General features: G+C 41.6%; 1 protein-coding gene and 1 long non-coding RNA gene across 6 annotated transcripts in view; one reads left to right on the top strand and one right to left on the bottom strand.

Moving 5' to 3' along the window:
* LOC139185235 (uncharacterized) overlaps positions 1–2990 on the bottom strand; it is a 55172-nt gene extending 52182 nt beyond the window's left edge. Inside the window, exon 1 of the long non-coding RNA XR_011568819.1 lies at positions 2859–2990. This is a non-coding gene — a long non-coding RNA (uncharacterized lncRNA). The remainder of the gene's footprint in view (positions 1–2858) is intronic.
* Positions 2888–16851, top strand: LOC139176023 (zinc finger protein 596-like). Of its 5 annotated transcripts, none has more exons than XM_019964777.2 (8): positions 2888–3289; positions 5865–5949; positions 7868–8086; positions 9764–9846; positions 11781–11907; positions 13093–13188; positions 13955–14046; positions 14522–16851. In XM_019964777.2, the coding sequence occupies exons 4-8, from the start codon at positions 9835–9837 to the stop codon at positions 15764–15766; spliced, it is 1572 nt and encodes a 523-aa protein (XP_019820336.1). In that variant the 5' UTR covers positions 2888–3289; positions 5865–5949; positions 7868–8086; positions 9764–9834; the 3' UTR covers positions 15767–16851. The 5 variants fall into 5 exon arrangements, with proteins under 5 accessions (XP_019820336.1, XP_019820317.1, XP_070653466.1 ...); XM_019964758.2 differs by having other exon boundaries at positions 14519–16851; XM_070797365.1 differs by lacking the exons at positions 5865–5949; positions 7868–8086 and having other exon boundaries at positions 14519–16851.
* Positions 16852–17253: the final 402 nt, after the last annotated feature.

The following is a 17253-nucleotide window of genomic DNA, read 5'->3' as shown; positions in this document are numbered from 1 at the left end:
CTTATCTCTCCTTGCTATTCTTTGGAACTCTGCATTTAAATGGGTATATCTTTCCTTTTCTCTTTTGCCTTTTGCTTCTCTTCTTTTCACAGCGATTTGTAAGGCCTCCTCATACAACCATTTTGCCTTTTTGCATTTCTTTTTCTTGGGGATGGTCTTGATCCCTGCCTCCTGTACAAAGTCACAAACCTCCATCCACAGTTCTTCAGGCACTTAGTCTATCAGATCTAATCCCTAGAATTTATTTGTCACTTCCACTGTATAATTGTAAGGGATTTGATTTAGGTCATACCTGAACGGTCTAGTGGTTTTCCCTACTTTCTTCAATTTAAGTTTGAATTTTGCAATAAGGAGTTCATGATCTGAGCCACAGTCATCTCCTGATCTTTCCCATTCTATTCAGCCCAATCTCTCTCACCCAATACAAAATCCCACTGTACTGGTTCCTTTACAAGTGTTGACAGAGCCCACCCCAAAATAAAATCTTCTTTACTGTGCTTTGTTGAGGAAAATTCAATTAAGAATTAAGAAGAAAAGAGGGAATTTTTATTGGAGTCATACTAAAGATTATAAACTGGGAAGCAGATTCTCAGAAGCTCTGAGCCTGTTCTGCCTGTTAGAAATTGAGGGCATAGTCATATACATTTTTGAGACAAAGGATCATGCCTCAAAATGATACACTGATATTTTACAGAAAGTTCACCAAAGATACCTAGCCAGGTAAACTCAAACATAGCAAGCAGCAACTCATCATCGCCCCCTACAGAGCCAGAAAAGAACACTATTCTTTTAAATAGAATAAATTTAATTTAATAAAATTAAATTAATTAATAATTTATTAAATAATTAATAATTTATAATTACTTTTAATATATATTAATTTATATTTATATTAATATATAATATATTTTTAATTTATATTAATATAAAGTATAATAATTTGTTAATAATTAATTAATTTAAAGTTAAATCAACCCTTAAATATTCATTGGAAGGACTGATGCTGAAGCTGGCCATCTGATTCCAAGAGCCGACTCCTTGGAGAGGACCCTGATGCTGGGAAACACTGAGGGCAGAAGGAGACGCAAGCATCACAGGACTAGATGGTTGGATAGCATCACTGACTCAATGGACATGAGTTTGAGCAAACTCAAGGAGATAGTGTAGGACAAGGAAGCCTGGGGTGCTGCAGTCCACGGGGTCACAGTTAGACATGACTTAGTGACTGAAAGTGAAAGTGAAGTCGCTCAGTCGCGTCCGACTCTTTGCAACCCCAAGGACTGTAGCCTCCCAGGTTCCTCCATCCATGGGACTTTCCAGGCAAGAATACTGGACTGGGTTGCCATTTCCTTCTCCAGGGGATCTTCCTGACCTAGGGATCAAACCTGGGTCTCCCGCATTGTAGGCAAATCTTTTACCGTCTGAGCCATCAGGAAAGTCCAACTTAGTGACTTAATAATAATTGCTAGCTTCAGAAGAAAAGGGAAAAAAGCAATATTGTGGTTGAGCACGCACTCCTATCTTTGAGGAGCTCTGGCTAATGTGCATGCAAATTCACAGGCACATTATGGAGGGAGAAGGCCCAAACAAACACAGAGAATTTTATGTTTACAAATTTTATTTTATCAGCTTTAACAAATGTCACTGATGTTTCTTCTTTAACACTATTTCCTGACAACTTTTTCTGACAACATTATTTTCCGACGTTTCCAACAAAGAAAGGTCCATCTAGTCAAAGCTATGGTTTATCCAGTGGTCATGTATGGATGTGAGAGTTGGACCATAAAGAAAGCTGAGCACCGAAGAATTGATATTTTTGAACTGCGGTGTTGGAGAAGACTCTTGAAAGTCCCTTGGACAACAAGGAGATCCAATCAATCCTAAAGGAAATCAGTCCTGAATATTCATTGGAAGGACTGATGTTGAAGCTGAAGCTCCAATACTTTGGTCACCTGATGCAAAGAACCGACTCACTGGAAAAGACCCTGATCCTGGGAAAGATTGAAGGCAGGAGAAGGGGACGACAAAGGATGAGATGGTTGGATGGCATCACCGACTCAATAAACAAGAGTTTGAGCAAGCTCCCAGAGTCGGTGATGGACAGGGAAGCCTGGACTGCTGCAGTCCATGGGGTCGCAAAGAGTCGGACACAACTGAGCGACTAAACTGAACATTATTTCAGATAGCCGTGGGAATATAGATAAGGTCAATGTGAAAATACAATGTATTTATAAATCAATGACTTGAATTAGGAGATTGTCCACACTGTCATGGACATGACATGAAGTCCCCCGTGGTGAGCTCAGGGCTCGTGCTGCCTCCCTGGTGAATGGGGACAGAAAGGGAAATCCTGTTCTTTTTGGTTTCCATCGCCAGCGCAGACCACTTCCAGCGCAGGGAGGGCAGGAACCGCAGGGCCCAGCTGGGCCCAGCCACGTTCCCGCCGGAGGCCGAGTCCTGACAGGAGTCTCCAGGAGCGAGAGGTGATTTCAACTTAACCCGTTTTCCACACGGTAACAGGGAAACATCCCAGAATTCACTAGGAAAGGCCTCACAACTGTCAGCTCCGACCTGGAGTTGCTCGAAACACTTATCCCGAAGCCAGGAGGAAGCAGCCCCAGCGCCCGCACAGCCAAAGGCTGAGACTGAGATGTGTGAGCCCGCACCGGCCCGGCGGGAACCCGCGGAGGGCAGGGCGGGGGGAGTCTCCGGCCGCGCCCACAATGTCCACCGAGAGGACACGCCCCACACCGCTCCAGCCGCCCACCGCGCTCAGGACACGCCCATCCTGGGCGAGGCCTTCCGAGGCTCCGCCCAACCCCGGCCCCACCGCCCCCTACGGCCACGCCCCCCCTTACCCGGAAGCGGGTGTCGGGAGCACAGGGCCTCTCGGAGAGTGCTGTCCTGGGCACTTCTCGCGCTCCTCGGCCCCGCCCCACCCCTTCCTTCACACCGGGGCCCGAGTCCCTGCCGACGTCACAGACCCGCTCTCGCGCCGCTGGCCCGGGGCTCCCTGACACTCGCGAAGCCGGGAGCTCCGCTGCCAGGTTCGAGTCGCATCCGTTTCCGGATCCGAGGCCATCCTGGTCCGACCTTCCGGCCTATGGTCTCTTCACGGGGTCCCGCCCCGTGTCAGGTCCCCACTCGCAACGTGCGCTCTCGCCCTCTGTGCCTCTCGGGGCCGCACGGGACTCCGCGCCCTCCGGCGGCTCCAGGAATCCGCAGACCCCCGTCTTCTCCAGAAGCGGCCCGGCCCCGCCGCTCGCTCCCCTCGGCGGTCACCGCCTCAGTAAGGCCCCTGAGCCCCCTGGGGAAGGGTATCGGCCCTGTCCAGTGACGCCCCGTGACCTTCTGTCCCAAGTCCTATCCTTTGCCGGCACGGGTACCGCTCCCTCATGGGACAGTGTCCTCCTGGGCAGAGCATCTTTGCTCCATTCCATGGGTGTCGAGTGGGGCGGGCAGGCCGAGACTGAAGGAAGGAGTAAAGGAGAGTGAGGACTTGAAAAGCAAAATAGAGGAGGGAGGGAGGTGGGTGCAGTGGGACTGGAGAGACAAAATACCGGTAAAAAAGGAAAGTGACTGAATAAGTAGCATTGTGTGTGAGGTGTGAAAGTCGCTCAGTCGTGTCCGACTCTTGGCGACCCCATGGACTACAGTCTAGGGGATTCTCCAGGCCAGAATACTGGAGTGGGTAACCTTTCCCTTCTCCAGGGGATCTTCCCAACCCAGGGATCGAACCCAAGTCTCCCGCATTGCAAGCAGATTCTTTACCAGCTAAGCCACCAGGGAAGCCATAAGAGGCATTATGGTACATGAAAACAGACAAAAAGGAGATCAATACGGAGATGGCCAAGGACAGAATGGAGGCGGGGACTTTCACCCGCAGTAGCAGTTGGGGAAAGTAGAAGGATAGATTCCAAATTCATTCAGTTCAGTTCAGGTCAGTTGCTAAGTCGTCTCGGACTCTTTGGACCCCATGGACTGCATGTGCTCAAACTCATGTCCATTGAGTCGGTGATGCCATCCAACCATCTCATCCTCTAAAATTTTCCAAATTACTTTAAGTGTATTGTGTCAGATTCAAATCATGAGACCTTGGTCCTTTTCTTGTCATTATTGTGTACTAAAAGTATTCTCTGGTGCTTAGTAAATAATTTGTACACTATTTCGTGTGCAGTTGGTAGGGATATTAATGATTTTTGTCTTAAAAGTCAGTACCAGGTAGTTTAAACTAGTGGTCCAGTGTTCAACAGCATTCTTTCTTCTGTATGTGAGTTTTTAATTTATTGGTCTGTGATCTACAGTTTTCAACTAAGTATATGCTCTCTTCAAATTTCTTTAATTTTTTTGTTTGTTTTGCAAATATTGAATGATAGGCTGGATGATTCTAGAACTTGTTCTCACAGATCTCATTTGTTCATGATGAGTACATTACTCAGAGCTGTTTCCATACCTGAACGTTGGTGTTTCCCAATGCCGTTATTTAAAAGTGTTCTTAATGTTATACTTTTTATATAGTCATAGAATTGTATATTTTGATATCTATTGTGGAAAATAGAAATTAAATGGTTTTAATCAAGATGATTACAACCATGAAAGACAACTTGCCCTTGCTCAGGAAAATGAAATGAGATCTGGAATCTTTAGGGGCAGGAGTGAGAATGATCCTGGACCACCTGGTGCCTGTGAGGCCAGTCATGGTTCCTCTTTCCTGTTCATGTGTCTTTCCACATGCCCCAGGATACATTCTCGCATAGTCAAAAGGCAACTGGTAGGGAAAGATCAAGAGTGTTTAAGCACAAAACAGAGGTATTTCTCCAAGGAGGATGTGGCACTTGGTTCAGGAAAGGGAAGTTGGAGGAGAAAGGGTGATCCACTTTGGATGTTAGAGAGTGAAAAAGAGCCTAGGAAGCTCAGCAACAGGAGAGGAGGAGACCTCTTCCCATCCTTATCTGGTGATGCTGTGCTCAGCAGGTGCTGGAAGACACTGTGAGGATTGACTTGAAAGGGAGGGTTGTACCAACTTGCCTTCCCATATCTGCTGTGTGATGTGTGGGCTTTACAGCATAGAGGGGCAGAGAAACTTAGCTGTTGATGCCCATGTAGGAGTTTATTGGCCCTGTTCCCTAATAGTTCAGCAGATGCAGAGGACCATTTTTTCCAAATGTTTAATTTCTCCCCTACATGTGTGGTTGTGGCCAGAAAGGGGAGAAGTTATTTGAAGACATGAATGGCACTTCCCAACACTAAAGAGTGACTTCTGGCCTGAGCAAGACACTCAGAGTAGGGGAAAGATGAGGAGTCAGGAGTAAATCTTTATTTGGGAAAGCTCATATTATCTGTTGCTTGATCTGCCCTCTCTTTCCTGTAATGCTGTTCTCAGGACTTGCTAAAATCTGACTCTCAGATGTCCTGCCTAAGACGTTTTCTCACTCATCTATGGCCTCTCCTATCTCCAGACCAATTCTATCTCACTGTCACCCAGTGACATGGAACTTGGGACGTGGTTCCATTTGGGGGATCATCATGAGCAATGCTGCATGCCCAGACATTGACTAGAGACAGGAACTGGACACCATGCAGTCAATAAGATTGCCAGTTGGGACTGCATAGGCACAAGAGGTGGATGTAGACCAAGATGAAAGAAAGTTGTGGAGAGGGGAAAAGTGTTCTACCTGGTTGTACAATGTAGCTAAAGCTTAACAACATAAATCTTTTTATTTGGCCTGTAATTAGAGACTTAGCCATGACAAATTAAGGTGGCATTTCATCCACATCATGTAGTATATTTTATTCTGTAATTGTTTAAAAATGCAATCAACCCAAAATGTCTGATAGTAAGAGGATTTTAACATTGTTCACAGCACACCTGTCCCAGGGAGATGTTGGTGTTCATGGATTTGTAAAGAATTGACTTGTCTGCAGATACTGAGTGTTCCTCCTCTTTGGGTAAGTTGTGGTTTTGTTGCTGAGCCAATAGATGGCACATTTCATTTTGTAACAGGTTTTGGCACCGTTCTCTACACGAAGTACACAGTTGCCAAGAAATCCTCGTCTGTCTGTCCCCTCGTGCCTTAACCAGGATTCATTTAAATATGTGTGTATAATTGTAGATTTGGATAAAATGACAACTCTTTGTTCCTAATTTCCATTTTACTAATGATTTAAGAGACTGAGTAAAGGTTATTCTTTATAGACATGTATATATAGAATGAATTTTCCTACTTATTTTTCTAATTTATGGTTTAGTTACATACACACAGACACTTTGATAATGTTGATGCAATGAAACCAAATCATGGCCTTTGCTTTTTTTCCCTTCGTAAGGTGTCACCTGTTTCATAGTATAAAATATTACGTTCATTTAGTCCTAATATATTGTTTAATATTGTTTATTTCAACTATTTAATTTGAGCTATTTTAAAGTTTCAAATAATATAGGTTCAAATGTAACTTGACTGATCTCCAGGTGTTTTTTGTTTTTTTTTTTTTTCTTTTCACAGTTATTTTGGCTATATCCTCATCCCAAATCAAAACTGAGACAAAAATCAACTTTTCGGATGTTTCTCATTTTTTATGTGAAATATTGCATATGATTTTTGGAGGGTATACTTGATTTACAATTTTGTTTTATATGTACAGCAAATTGGTTCAGTTATACATATATATACACGTTATTTTTCAGATTCTGCATATGACTTTTAAATTTGAGTTGCACCACATTTCTGCAGTCACAGATTTTTTTTGTCACCATGTCCTCTAGTCTAAGAATTTGGTTTGGCAGACTTTGTTCATGTCACATTTATGTCCTTAAAAAGTTTTAAAATTTCTTTGCATGAGTTTGCAAATTTATTTGAAGTTAGAGTCATAATATTTGGCTATTATACATACAGACTGGCTTTCATGTGTTTACTTAGGTTTTAAACTATTGTTACTAAATAGGAAACATTGATTTTAGTACATTAGGGTTGGATTTGTCCACTTTAAAAAGTATTATTAGGTATGATAGTTAAAATGGATTCTTATATATATTTTTTTAGTTTGAAATCATATCTTCCAAAAATCATTACAATTTCAGCTCCTTGATACCATTTTTGAATTTCATCTTTTTCCTCTCTTTTCTGGGTTCTGACTCAAGCACCTGCACTGATTTCTAGGATACTTCTTACTTCTATTTTGGCACAGCCTGGTGGTTTCTTACTTCTATTTTGGCACAGCCTGGTGGTTTCCAGGCATTGGGAGGAGAGGGGAATGGGGACTGGTTGTTTAGTGGGTGCAGAGTTTCAGTTTTACAAGATGAAGAACATTGAAGATGGTTGCACAACACTATGAATGTATTTGACACCACTGAACTACACACTTAAAAATGGCTAAGATGATAAATGTTATGTGTATGTTTTATTTTACAATTTAAAAAATTAAATTCTGTGTACAATAAAAATCAGTCCTGAAACTAATCATTTATTCTGGAAATCCTTAAATTTTGTGGACTGCAGAGTTTTTCAGTTATTAGGATAACAACTAGGTCTGACTTGAAGAGACGTACACTGAGCTTTTTCTTGCTTGGGAGTAAAAATGAAAGATATTTCTTTGGATAGAGATTTACTCAGCATAAATATTTACACTTATGCAGAGTCACCACTCTTCTGTCCTCAGTCTGTGAATATTGTTGTTAGATTACAGATCCTCTTACAAATAAAACTAAAGAGGAGGAAGGATTCATTTGCTGCAGATTCTCAGTGCTGCCCAGAACAACCAAAATCATAAAACACTGAAGTCTGAGAAAAGGCATAAAGTTTCCTTTTGAGACTTTTAGAGGACGCAAGAACTTAAGAATACAATTTGTTGTCCTTAATTTCATCTACAGGGTCTGCCTAATTTCCTGATTTTATCTTGATTGGGACCCACTTAGTCAGATACTGTCCTTTGGAGTAAAACACTGATGAGATTATCAACAGCATCAAAAGAGAATTCATCAATATGATGCATTTTCTGGAAAGAGAAAGATGCTCTGAACTCTGGAATGTTGTGGCAGTGTCCTCGGTGAATATTTGGCTTTACTGGGTTTTCCGTCTGTTTAGTTCTGGTGAGTACTGGAGACCATGTTCACCAAGAGTGAAGTATTCATTTTGGTGGGAATTCAATGAAGGGATCTCTGAGGACCTGACACTCAAACAGATTGAAGGAAATAAGTATGGGGTAGCAAGTTGTGTTTATGTATTTGAGTGGGAATGAAGGATGCTAGTGAACAGTGTAGAAGTAATACCAATGCTAAACTGTATTTGTGATGTTCTGAGACAGCATCTGAAATGTTTACCTTTGGATGTCTGGTGGAGAAATTGAAAAGATTAGAGACTAGGTAAAGAGTAATATTTGGGGAGAATGAGAGATGATGTACTGAGATGTAGTTCATTTCTAGTATATATTAGTTTTGGGGGGGAAAAAGTGGTAAGCCCAGAAATGGAATTCAAACATGAGTTTTGTCACTTTCAATTTAGAAAAAGTAATGGAAGGAATCGAAGTAACTGTGTAAATATGTAGGCATACGTGGGCAATGCACATAAATAGAGAAAAATGAAGGAGGTAGGGTGGAGTCTTGAGATCTTCCAACAGTATCACTTGAGAAGTCCTTGGTAAGTGATACAGAGTTAGAGTGACAAGATTACTCTGAAGACTGTAGACTAAGAGAAAGTTAGGGAAAGTATGTTCCCCAAAAGAGCTTGACTTCCCATGCGGCTCAGCGGTAAAGAACCGCCTGCCAAGGCAGAAGACACAGCAGATTTGGGTTCAGTCCCTGGGTCAGGAAGGTCCCCTGTAGAAGGAAGTGGTAACCCACTCCAGTATTCTTGCCTGGAGAATCTCATGGACAGAGGAGCCTGGCAGGCTTCAGATCATGGAGTCACAAAGAATTGGACATGACTGAGCACACACACACATTGCAAGTAGGTGCCGTTGATTCCTCCAAATAAAATTACCTAAAATAATTAACCCTGTCAAAATATATTCTTAATTCTCTTAGTTCACAACTAAATGCAGAAGAAATCTAAAAGTGAGTGTCACTGGAAATTCTTGGAAGAGACAGTGATTCCAGATGAGTGTATGAGGGGCTGAGAAAAGCAGGGATGTTTCAAGGAACTAGAGGGGTGGAATGGAGCTGGAGAAACAGTGCACAAAGTAAGAATAATTAAACCTGAGAAGTTCATGGTTGTTACTCAAGGTGGAGACACACGTGGCATGAGTCATTGATCCCTGTGATTTGGAGTTAGGAGGGAACTGGACACTTCTGAACATCGTGAGCGAATTAGCATACCAAACTCAGTGGTGTCCACATTCTACTCTAAACTGAGGGTGTTTCTACCTTCTTTGGGCTTCCCTGATAGCTCAGTTGGTAAAGAATCCACCTGTAATGCAGGAGACTCCTGTTTGATTCCTGGGTCAGGGTAATCTGCTGGAGAAGGGCTAGGCTACCCACTCCAGTATTCTGGCTTGGAGAATTCCATGGACTGTATAGTCCATGGAGTCGCAAAGAGTCGAACATGACTGAGTGACGTTCACTTTTATGCCTTCTTTACTAAGAACAATAGCCATGCCTTCTTACTTTTGATCCTAGGAGAGCTCTACCCGTATTTTGCGTGGAGCACACTGCATGTTTCTTTTGGTTGTCCTGGGAGCTACTTCCAGGTGAAGGGCTGGGGCTTCATGACAAGTGAATATGGAGGTTGCAGACAGCTGAGAGGCTCACGACTTTTTTCTTCTTCCTCAGCTCTGCTTCCTGTTGCCTGGACTGTGTGTAAGTGAAAACCCAGAAGACAGTTGGCAGCTGAACTAGTTACAATGGAATCTCAGGTGGGTAGGAAATTACTCTTTCTACTGAAATTGGCAGTAGAAATTGCTTTCTAATCTCTATTGCCATTGCTGGTGGTGGGGTATATGCTCAGATTTGTCCGGCTCTTTGGAACCCCATGGACTGTAGCCCACCAGGCTCCTCTGTCCATGGGATTTCCCAGGCAAGAATTCTGGAGTGGGTTGCCATTTCCTTCTCCAGGGTATCCTCCTGACCCAGGGGTCCAACCCGAGTCTCCCTCATTAGCAAACGGATTCTTCACCACTGAGCCTTCTGGGAAGCCCTATTGCCAGTGTATGGACATAATTCTCCTACAGGCACACATGTTCTAAGCGCACTTGAGAGGTTGTTCAAGGATCTGAGCTTCAGTTAAGTTCCCCGGAATTCTGGAATGGTCATGTTGGGTCAAGGACTCATCAAATGGTCATTCCTTCCCAACGTTATAGTAAGATATTCCAGTCTTTATTAATGCCATGTATTCAAGAAGAGATAAGAGAGGTTTTCTTTTCTTCATGCAGCCCATGGCCCACTTGGCAAAAAAAAAAAAAAAAGATTGTCATTAACCATTATATTAACTGTGATGGGCTTAGGATTGAGGTGAATACAGGCAATGGAGATGAGTAAGAAGGAAAACGTTGCAACCCACCCACTGGAGAGACAGATGTTTCCACAGATGACATTGGTGAGTCCAGTGTTAGGTACTGAGGGAGTGCTGACTAGTGCTAAGAGAAAACAAATGATTATGCAGGAGAAGGCAATGAGGAGTCATTAACTTACATTTTTTCAAATTTAAACTTCTTAAAATTTTGATAAAGTATATTTGTGCTTTTCAAAATCTTCTAAAAAAGAAAACTAAATTTTCATTATTACCAATGTCCCAAGTCATAAATTTTTCCCTCTTTGTAATTTCTGCTTTTTCACATTTCATAACTGGAAACAGTGTATAGAGAATAGTGTTTTCTTAATTTGAGCTGTGATTCAGAAGAAAGAATATAGGAGGTAGAGTACTACTTTAAGCCCTGAGGAAGTTTTCCGTGAATGAAAGAGGCCAGAGCAATCAGGTGGCTTCAGATGTACTTGAGTAGAGAGACAAGACAAAGAAACAAAAGGACAATAATAACTGATATTTGGAGATCCCAGGGTAGTTGGGAAAGGGAGACCTCAGACATAGGAAGGTCGGGATAAGACTGTCCTTCCCTGCAGAAGTCTCAGACCTGTGGTGTGAGCTGCTGACTCATTTACCCTTAATAGCAAACACCTCAGCTTTGTAAGATGAAAGGTGGTACCTGCTGATCCCAAGACCTGTATGAATGCTAATCAGTTAGGCAGAATTCTAGATGTTGCTTCAATATTCTCTACCATTTCCTGAATAATAAACCTAAAAGTTATATTTAAGAAATGGCTGCTAGATAGCACATCACACATTAAGTCATTAGATCTTTCAGAACTGATGACACATTATTAAAAACCATTTCACTGAGGAAGAAACTGAGGCCATATAGAGCAATAATCTAACCACAGTCATGTTTTAAAAGGGGCATATCATGGATACGTCATCCCTTGTGATGATTCTTAGATTTACTTGAAATTGAATTGAAGACTGTTCAGTTTTCAAGTGGAAATTTTATAATCATGATTTGGAAGTTGTAATTATAAATCTATTGGGAAATCTCCACGGTTTGTTACACCATGGAGATTAGTAACAAAAGACTTGTATTGTCTTTTTATAATGAAGTTTTCTGTATTCAGAGTGTGTGTGTCTTCGTAGGTTGCTGAAAGTCAGAGGTTTGTGTCAACGATGAGAATGATTTGATTGGACCCAAAGTACTGTTTGAGATTCTGTACACTCACCTGCCACTTCCTTAGTGCCTTATACCTGTACTGTCCTCCCCTGGCAGAGATGGCCGTGTCTAAAACGATTTCTGTGATGTTTTAGGAATCAGTGACCTTCCAAGATGTAGCTGTGGACTTCACCCAGGAAGAGTGGGCCCTCCTGGACACCTCCCAGAGAACGCTGTTCAGAGAGGTGATGCTGGAGAACATCAGTCATCTGGTCTCAGTTGGTTAGTCAGTTACTCTTTAATGACTGGTGTATGTATTCATTCAACAAGGATGGAGGAAAACTTTCCCATTTCTCACTCCAGATTCTGTTTTGACTCTTTATCATAACTCTTGGAACTACCTTATCAAAATTTTCTTTAATTTCTATATTTTTGGGGGCTTCCCTGGTGGCTCCCCTGGTAAATAATCCACCTGAAATGCAGGAGACCTGGTTTGATCCCTGAGTTGGGAATATCCCCTGGAGAAGAGAAAGGCTACCCACTCCAGTATTCTGGCCTGGAGAATTCTATGTACTGTATAGTCCATGGGGTCACAAAGAGTCAGACATGACTGAGTGCTGCTGCTGCTGCTAAGTCGCTTCAGTTGTGTCTGACTCTGTGCGACCCCATAGACGGCAACCCACCAGGCTCCCCCATCCCTGGGATTCTCCAGGCAAGAACACTGGAGTGGGTTGCCATTTCCTTCTCCAGTGCATGAAAGTGAAAAGTGAAAGGGAAGTCACTCAGTCGTGTCTGACTCTTAGCAACCCCATGAACTGCAGCCCACCAGGCTCCTCCATCCAGGGGATTTTCCAGGCAAGAGCACTGGAGTGGGGTGCCAGTGCCTTCTCCACACGACTGAGTGACTTTCACTCATTTCACTACTTATGTATAGTTTGTCAATCCCACTACAATGTAATCTTCCTTACACAACTTTGAGTCTTCGTTGCTACTCAGTCTCTGATGCTCAAGCAATGGTGGGAACTCACTATTTTTGTATGGGTAAATAAATGTGATTTCTTAAAATTTATTTTACAGCAAGGACTGTGGTTTGATCAGATCACAGTGTTAAAAATAATAGATATATTGTTTTCCACATAGAACTTAGATTTTTCTGGTGGAAGTTGTATGTATTGGATTCTTTGGATATATAGTATTAAAGCACTGTGAAATGAAAATATTGCAGATTCCATAATCTGTCTTTGAACTTGGGCATGGGCATTAGTGGTGATAGGTCATTAATGTCTTTGGGAACAAGTTGAAGTGTTATCATTTTGCCAGTCAAAGCCTGTACATGTTGTTTTCAACATACTCTTCTCTGTTCTGACCTTTAGAGGTTACTGTATTCTTCCTCATTAGTCTGCTCTGTGATCATGCACTGTTATGAGCATGGAACTCAAAATCCACATATCTTTCTCCTACAAACAGGTAATCAGCTTTACAAATCAGATGTGATTTCCCATTTGGAGCAAGGAGAGCAACTTTCAAGAGAAGGGTTAGGCTTCCTGCAAGGTCAGAGTCCAGGTGAGTTCCAAGAACCTGTACTTCAATAGGAGGAGGAGCCTGGTCAGTGAGTGAATAGGCCCTAAGAAATCAAGTGAAAGTTGCTCAGTCGTGTCTGACTCTTTGTGACCCCATGGACTGTAGCCTGCCAAGCTCCTCTGTCCATGGAATTCTCCAGGCAAGAATACTGGAGTGGGTAGCCGATCCCTTCTCCAGGGAATCTTTCGAACCCAGGTCTTCCACATTGCAGGTGAATTCTTTACTGTCTGAGCCACCAGGGAAGCCCAAGAAAACTGTTGGGTAGCCTGTCCCTTCTTCAGGGGATCTTTCTGACCCAAGGATCGAACTGGGGTCTCCCGCATTGTAGGCTGGTTTTAAAATTTAGACAGTGTCATGGGGAAGCATTTTTCAGATGTTATCATACATTGAAGGCATCAATTTTCTATTCACAAGGCTTTCTGCCATTGTCCTTGGCTTTACACAAGGTGAAATTTGTGTACCCACTGGAATTAATAAACATTCACAAAACATCCCTTTTCGTGGTCCTGTTCTATGAATAGGATCTTCTCTTTTCTTCCCCAACTTGCCATATTCATTTTATCTTCCTCATAATTCAGTCCTGAGAATGACAGTTGTTACATGTGTTTCTTCTCTCTTTACAGTATTCCCTAATTTGACATTCTTTCCCATCTGTGTGTTAGTATTTGAAACAGACACAAATGAGCATTGAGTCACTTCAACATTTTACTTCCACTGATATCATTATAGTAATTTATTTTTTTTCTAGTCATTTCAGATAGAGAAGATGATCCAAAAAAACAGGAAATGTTATCTATGCAACATATCTGCAAGAAGGACGCACCTCTAATTAGTGCAATGGTAAGCTTCACAAGTGTAAATATGTTCCTCCAGATGAAGACCTGGGACTTGAATAAGTTGGAAATTTGGCATACGTACCTGGTTTAACTAAAGTTGGGATCATGGACTTCCACAGGAGAAAATTTTAGTTAGTCTGGTTTTAAGGAAGAAAAGATTAACCAATAGTCAGAACTATAAACAGTTTATAGTCTTATAAACAGACAGTTATGTAATTATGGATTATATTCCTAAACACTGAAACATAATAATGTCTTTAAAATTAAATAGGTATCTCTGCAGTTGGGATATTACAAAAGGTAAATCTATGCTTGCAAGAGAGTAATAGCTCATGTTTATGTAAATATTAAAAATACAGAAGCAATTTTAACTGGAGTCCATCACTGAATGATTACCCTAGAATTTATATGTAGAGAAAGGAAGGAATGAATAAATTGGGCAAATTTGTAACAATCTGTCATTTCATTTCAAAAAGCAGTGGTCTCACACTCAAGAGGATCCTTTGGAATGCAACAACTTCAGAGAAAAATTTACTGAAATCTTACCATTGACTCAGTATGTAATACCTCAAGTGGGAAAGAAACCCTTTATTAGCCAAGATGTTGGAAAAGCCATCAGTTACTTGCCATCCTTTAATATACAGAAGCAGATTCATTCTAGAAGTAAATCATATGAATGTCATCAAAGAAGGAATACCTTTATTCAAAGTTCTGCCCATAGACAACACAATAATACTCAGACTGGAGAGAAAACATTTGAATGTCATGTATGTAGGAAAGCCTTCAGTAAAAGTTCTAACCTTAGACGACATGAGATGATTCACACTGGAGTGAAACCACATGGATGTCATCTTTGTGGAAAATCCTTCACTCATTGTTCTGACCTTAGAAAACATGAAAGAATTCACACTGGAGAGAAATTATATGGATGTCATCTGTGTGGCAAAGCCTTCAGTAAAAGTTATAATCTTAGGCGACATGAGGTGATTCACACCAAAGAGAAACCAAATGAATGTCATCTGTGTGGGAAAGCCTTTGCTCATTGTTCTGACCTTAGAAAACATGAGAGAACTCATTTTGGGGAGAAACCATATGGATGCCACCTGTGTGGGAAGACTTTCAGTAAAACGTCTTACCTTAGACAACATGAGAGAACTCACAATGGAGAGAAACCATATGGATGTCATCTATGTGGGAAGGCCTTTACTCATTGTTCTCACCTTAGAAAACATGAGAGAACTCACACTGGAGAGAAGCCATATGAATGCCATCTATGTGGAAAAGCCTTCACTGAATCTTCTGTCCTTAGACGACATGAGAGGACTCACACTGGGGAGAAGCCATATGAATGTCACCTGTGCTGGAAAGCCTTCACTGATTCTTCTGTCCTTAAGCGACACGAAAGAACTCACACTGGAGAGAAACCATATGAATGTCACCTATGTGGGAAAACCTTCAATCACTCTTCTGTCCTTAGACGACATGAAAGAACTCACACAGGTGAGAAACCATATGAATGCAATATATGTGGTAAAGCCTTCAATAGGAGTTATAACTTTAGATTGCATAAGAGAATTCACACTGGAGAGAAACCATATAAATGTTACCTATGTGGAAAAGCATTCAGTAAATATTTTAACCTCAGACAACACGAGAGAACTCATGCTATAAAGGTAATAAATGAAGATTCACCACCCATACCTTCAAAGTATAAACACTCTTGAGGACTCACACAATGAAGAAATACTATGTTTATTTTCAATGTGTAAGAGTCTTTATTCATCCTTATTAATTAACTAAAGTTAATTCACAGTAGACAGAATCCATATGTATGTCACCTGTGTAACAAAACCTTTAGCAGTGGACTCGTGGGATAACAAACTGCAAATGGAATGAATGTGGAGGAATCTTCATCCTCAGCTGTAACTGTTAAATGGATAAATCACATTTCAGAGAAATTCCAATAATATATCTGTAATTAGTGTAGAAATACCTTTGGTTATGTTATCCTTTAAGTAAACCACAGAGGGGAGAAACTGGACCTGTAATCACTGTACTTGTTTACCTTAGCACCACTCCTGGCACGCATCTGAAGATTCGGTGTCAGGTGACTGCTAGTGGAAACAAACTAGGACATGAAAAATATGGAAGGCATTTGGAGTATCCCCTTCTGGAATGCCTGACATACATGTAATGAGAAAAGTGCTGCCCCTCCTAGTGATGCATGAAACACCCAGAAAGCAGGGAGAGCAGAAGCAGCCATGGTCCCCTGATCTTGCCCATATTGCCCTGTCAACAGCCATGAATCCACAGATCCCCAACTGAGAGTGAGACCCAGGAGTTCAGCCCCTCCCATACACAAACAGAAGGCTCAGAGAGGGGAAGGTGGAGCTTCCTTCCGCCAGGGTAACGAGAAGGCCTGGGCCTTGGTACCCATTTAAACATGTCTATTACCTATGTGTCACAGGTGGCAAAACTGAAAACACAGATGTTTGTAATCAGTTTATCCCATGTTTTTCTGGGACATACATATGGACTCGAAGGGATGGAAAACGTACTCCACATAAATGGAAATCATAAGAACAGAGGTAGCCATGTTTACATCAGACGAACTAATTAAAAACTGAGTTCATCAAGAGGATATGTAACATTTATAAATATGCCATACAATATAACACCTGGACTAAAGTGCAGAAAATACCTTATAGTGATCAAATAGAGGAAGCATTCCAAAATAAAGGGAGATAAGATGAAGGAAAGATTTGTATTTTATTGTATTGTATAAAAAATATAACTAAGATGAATCAGAGTGCACGTGTTCATGTATGTCTGTATGTGTGTGTGCACAATAAAACTACAGAATATAAAACAGTATGTGAAGTTACATGAAAAATTGGTCAAGTAGGAAAGTTAATTTACATGTCAAATAAAATGCATTAATCAGTCATCAGTGACATGGAAAGAGGAAAACCATATTCATCTCTTCACATGCATAAAAAGTAATGTAGTGTAAAGTCCTGTTTAAAGCTGAGTGAAAAGCCCACCTCCTGGTTGTGGATGAGAATAGCTTTAGGCAGGGGGTAGCTTACCGATTCAATGGACGTGAACTTGGGCCAACTCCAGGAGATGGCGAGGGGCAGGGAAACCTGGCATGCTGCAGTCCATGGGGTCCCAAAGAGTCTTGACACAACTTGGCGACTAACAACAAAGC

The sequence above is a fragment of the Bos indicus genome, chromosome 1 (assembly GCF_029378745.1).
Source record: "Bos indicus isolate NIAB-ARS_2022 breed Sahiwal x Tharparkar chromosome 1, NIAB-ARS_B.indTharparkar_mat_pri_1.0, whole genome shotgun sequence".
NCBI lineage: Eukaryota > Metazoa > Chordata > Mammalia > Artiodactyla > Bovidae > Bos > Bos indicus.
Note: the sequence above shows the minus strand (reverse complement) of the source record. Positions and strands in the feature narration are given on the sequence as shown.

Coding starts and splice junctions, on each gene's coding strand:
- LOC139176023 (XM_019964740.2), top strand. CDS start 10,455: ATGGAGATGAGTAAGAAGGAAAACGTTGCAACCCACCCACTGGAGAGA. Junction 10,527..11,780: donor TGTTTCCACAGATGACATTG/GTGAGTCCAGTG, acceptor GTGATGTTTTAG/GAATCAGTGACCTTCCAAGA. Junction 11,908..13,092: donor CAGTCATCTGGTCTCAGTTG/GTTAGTCAGTTA, acceptor TCCTACAAACAG/GTAATCAGCTTTACAAATCA.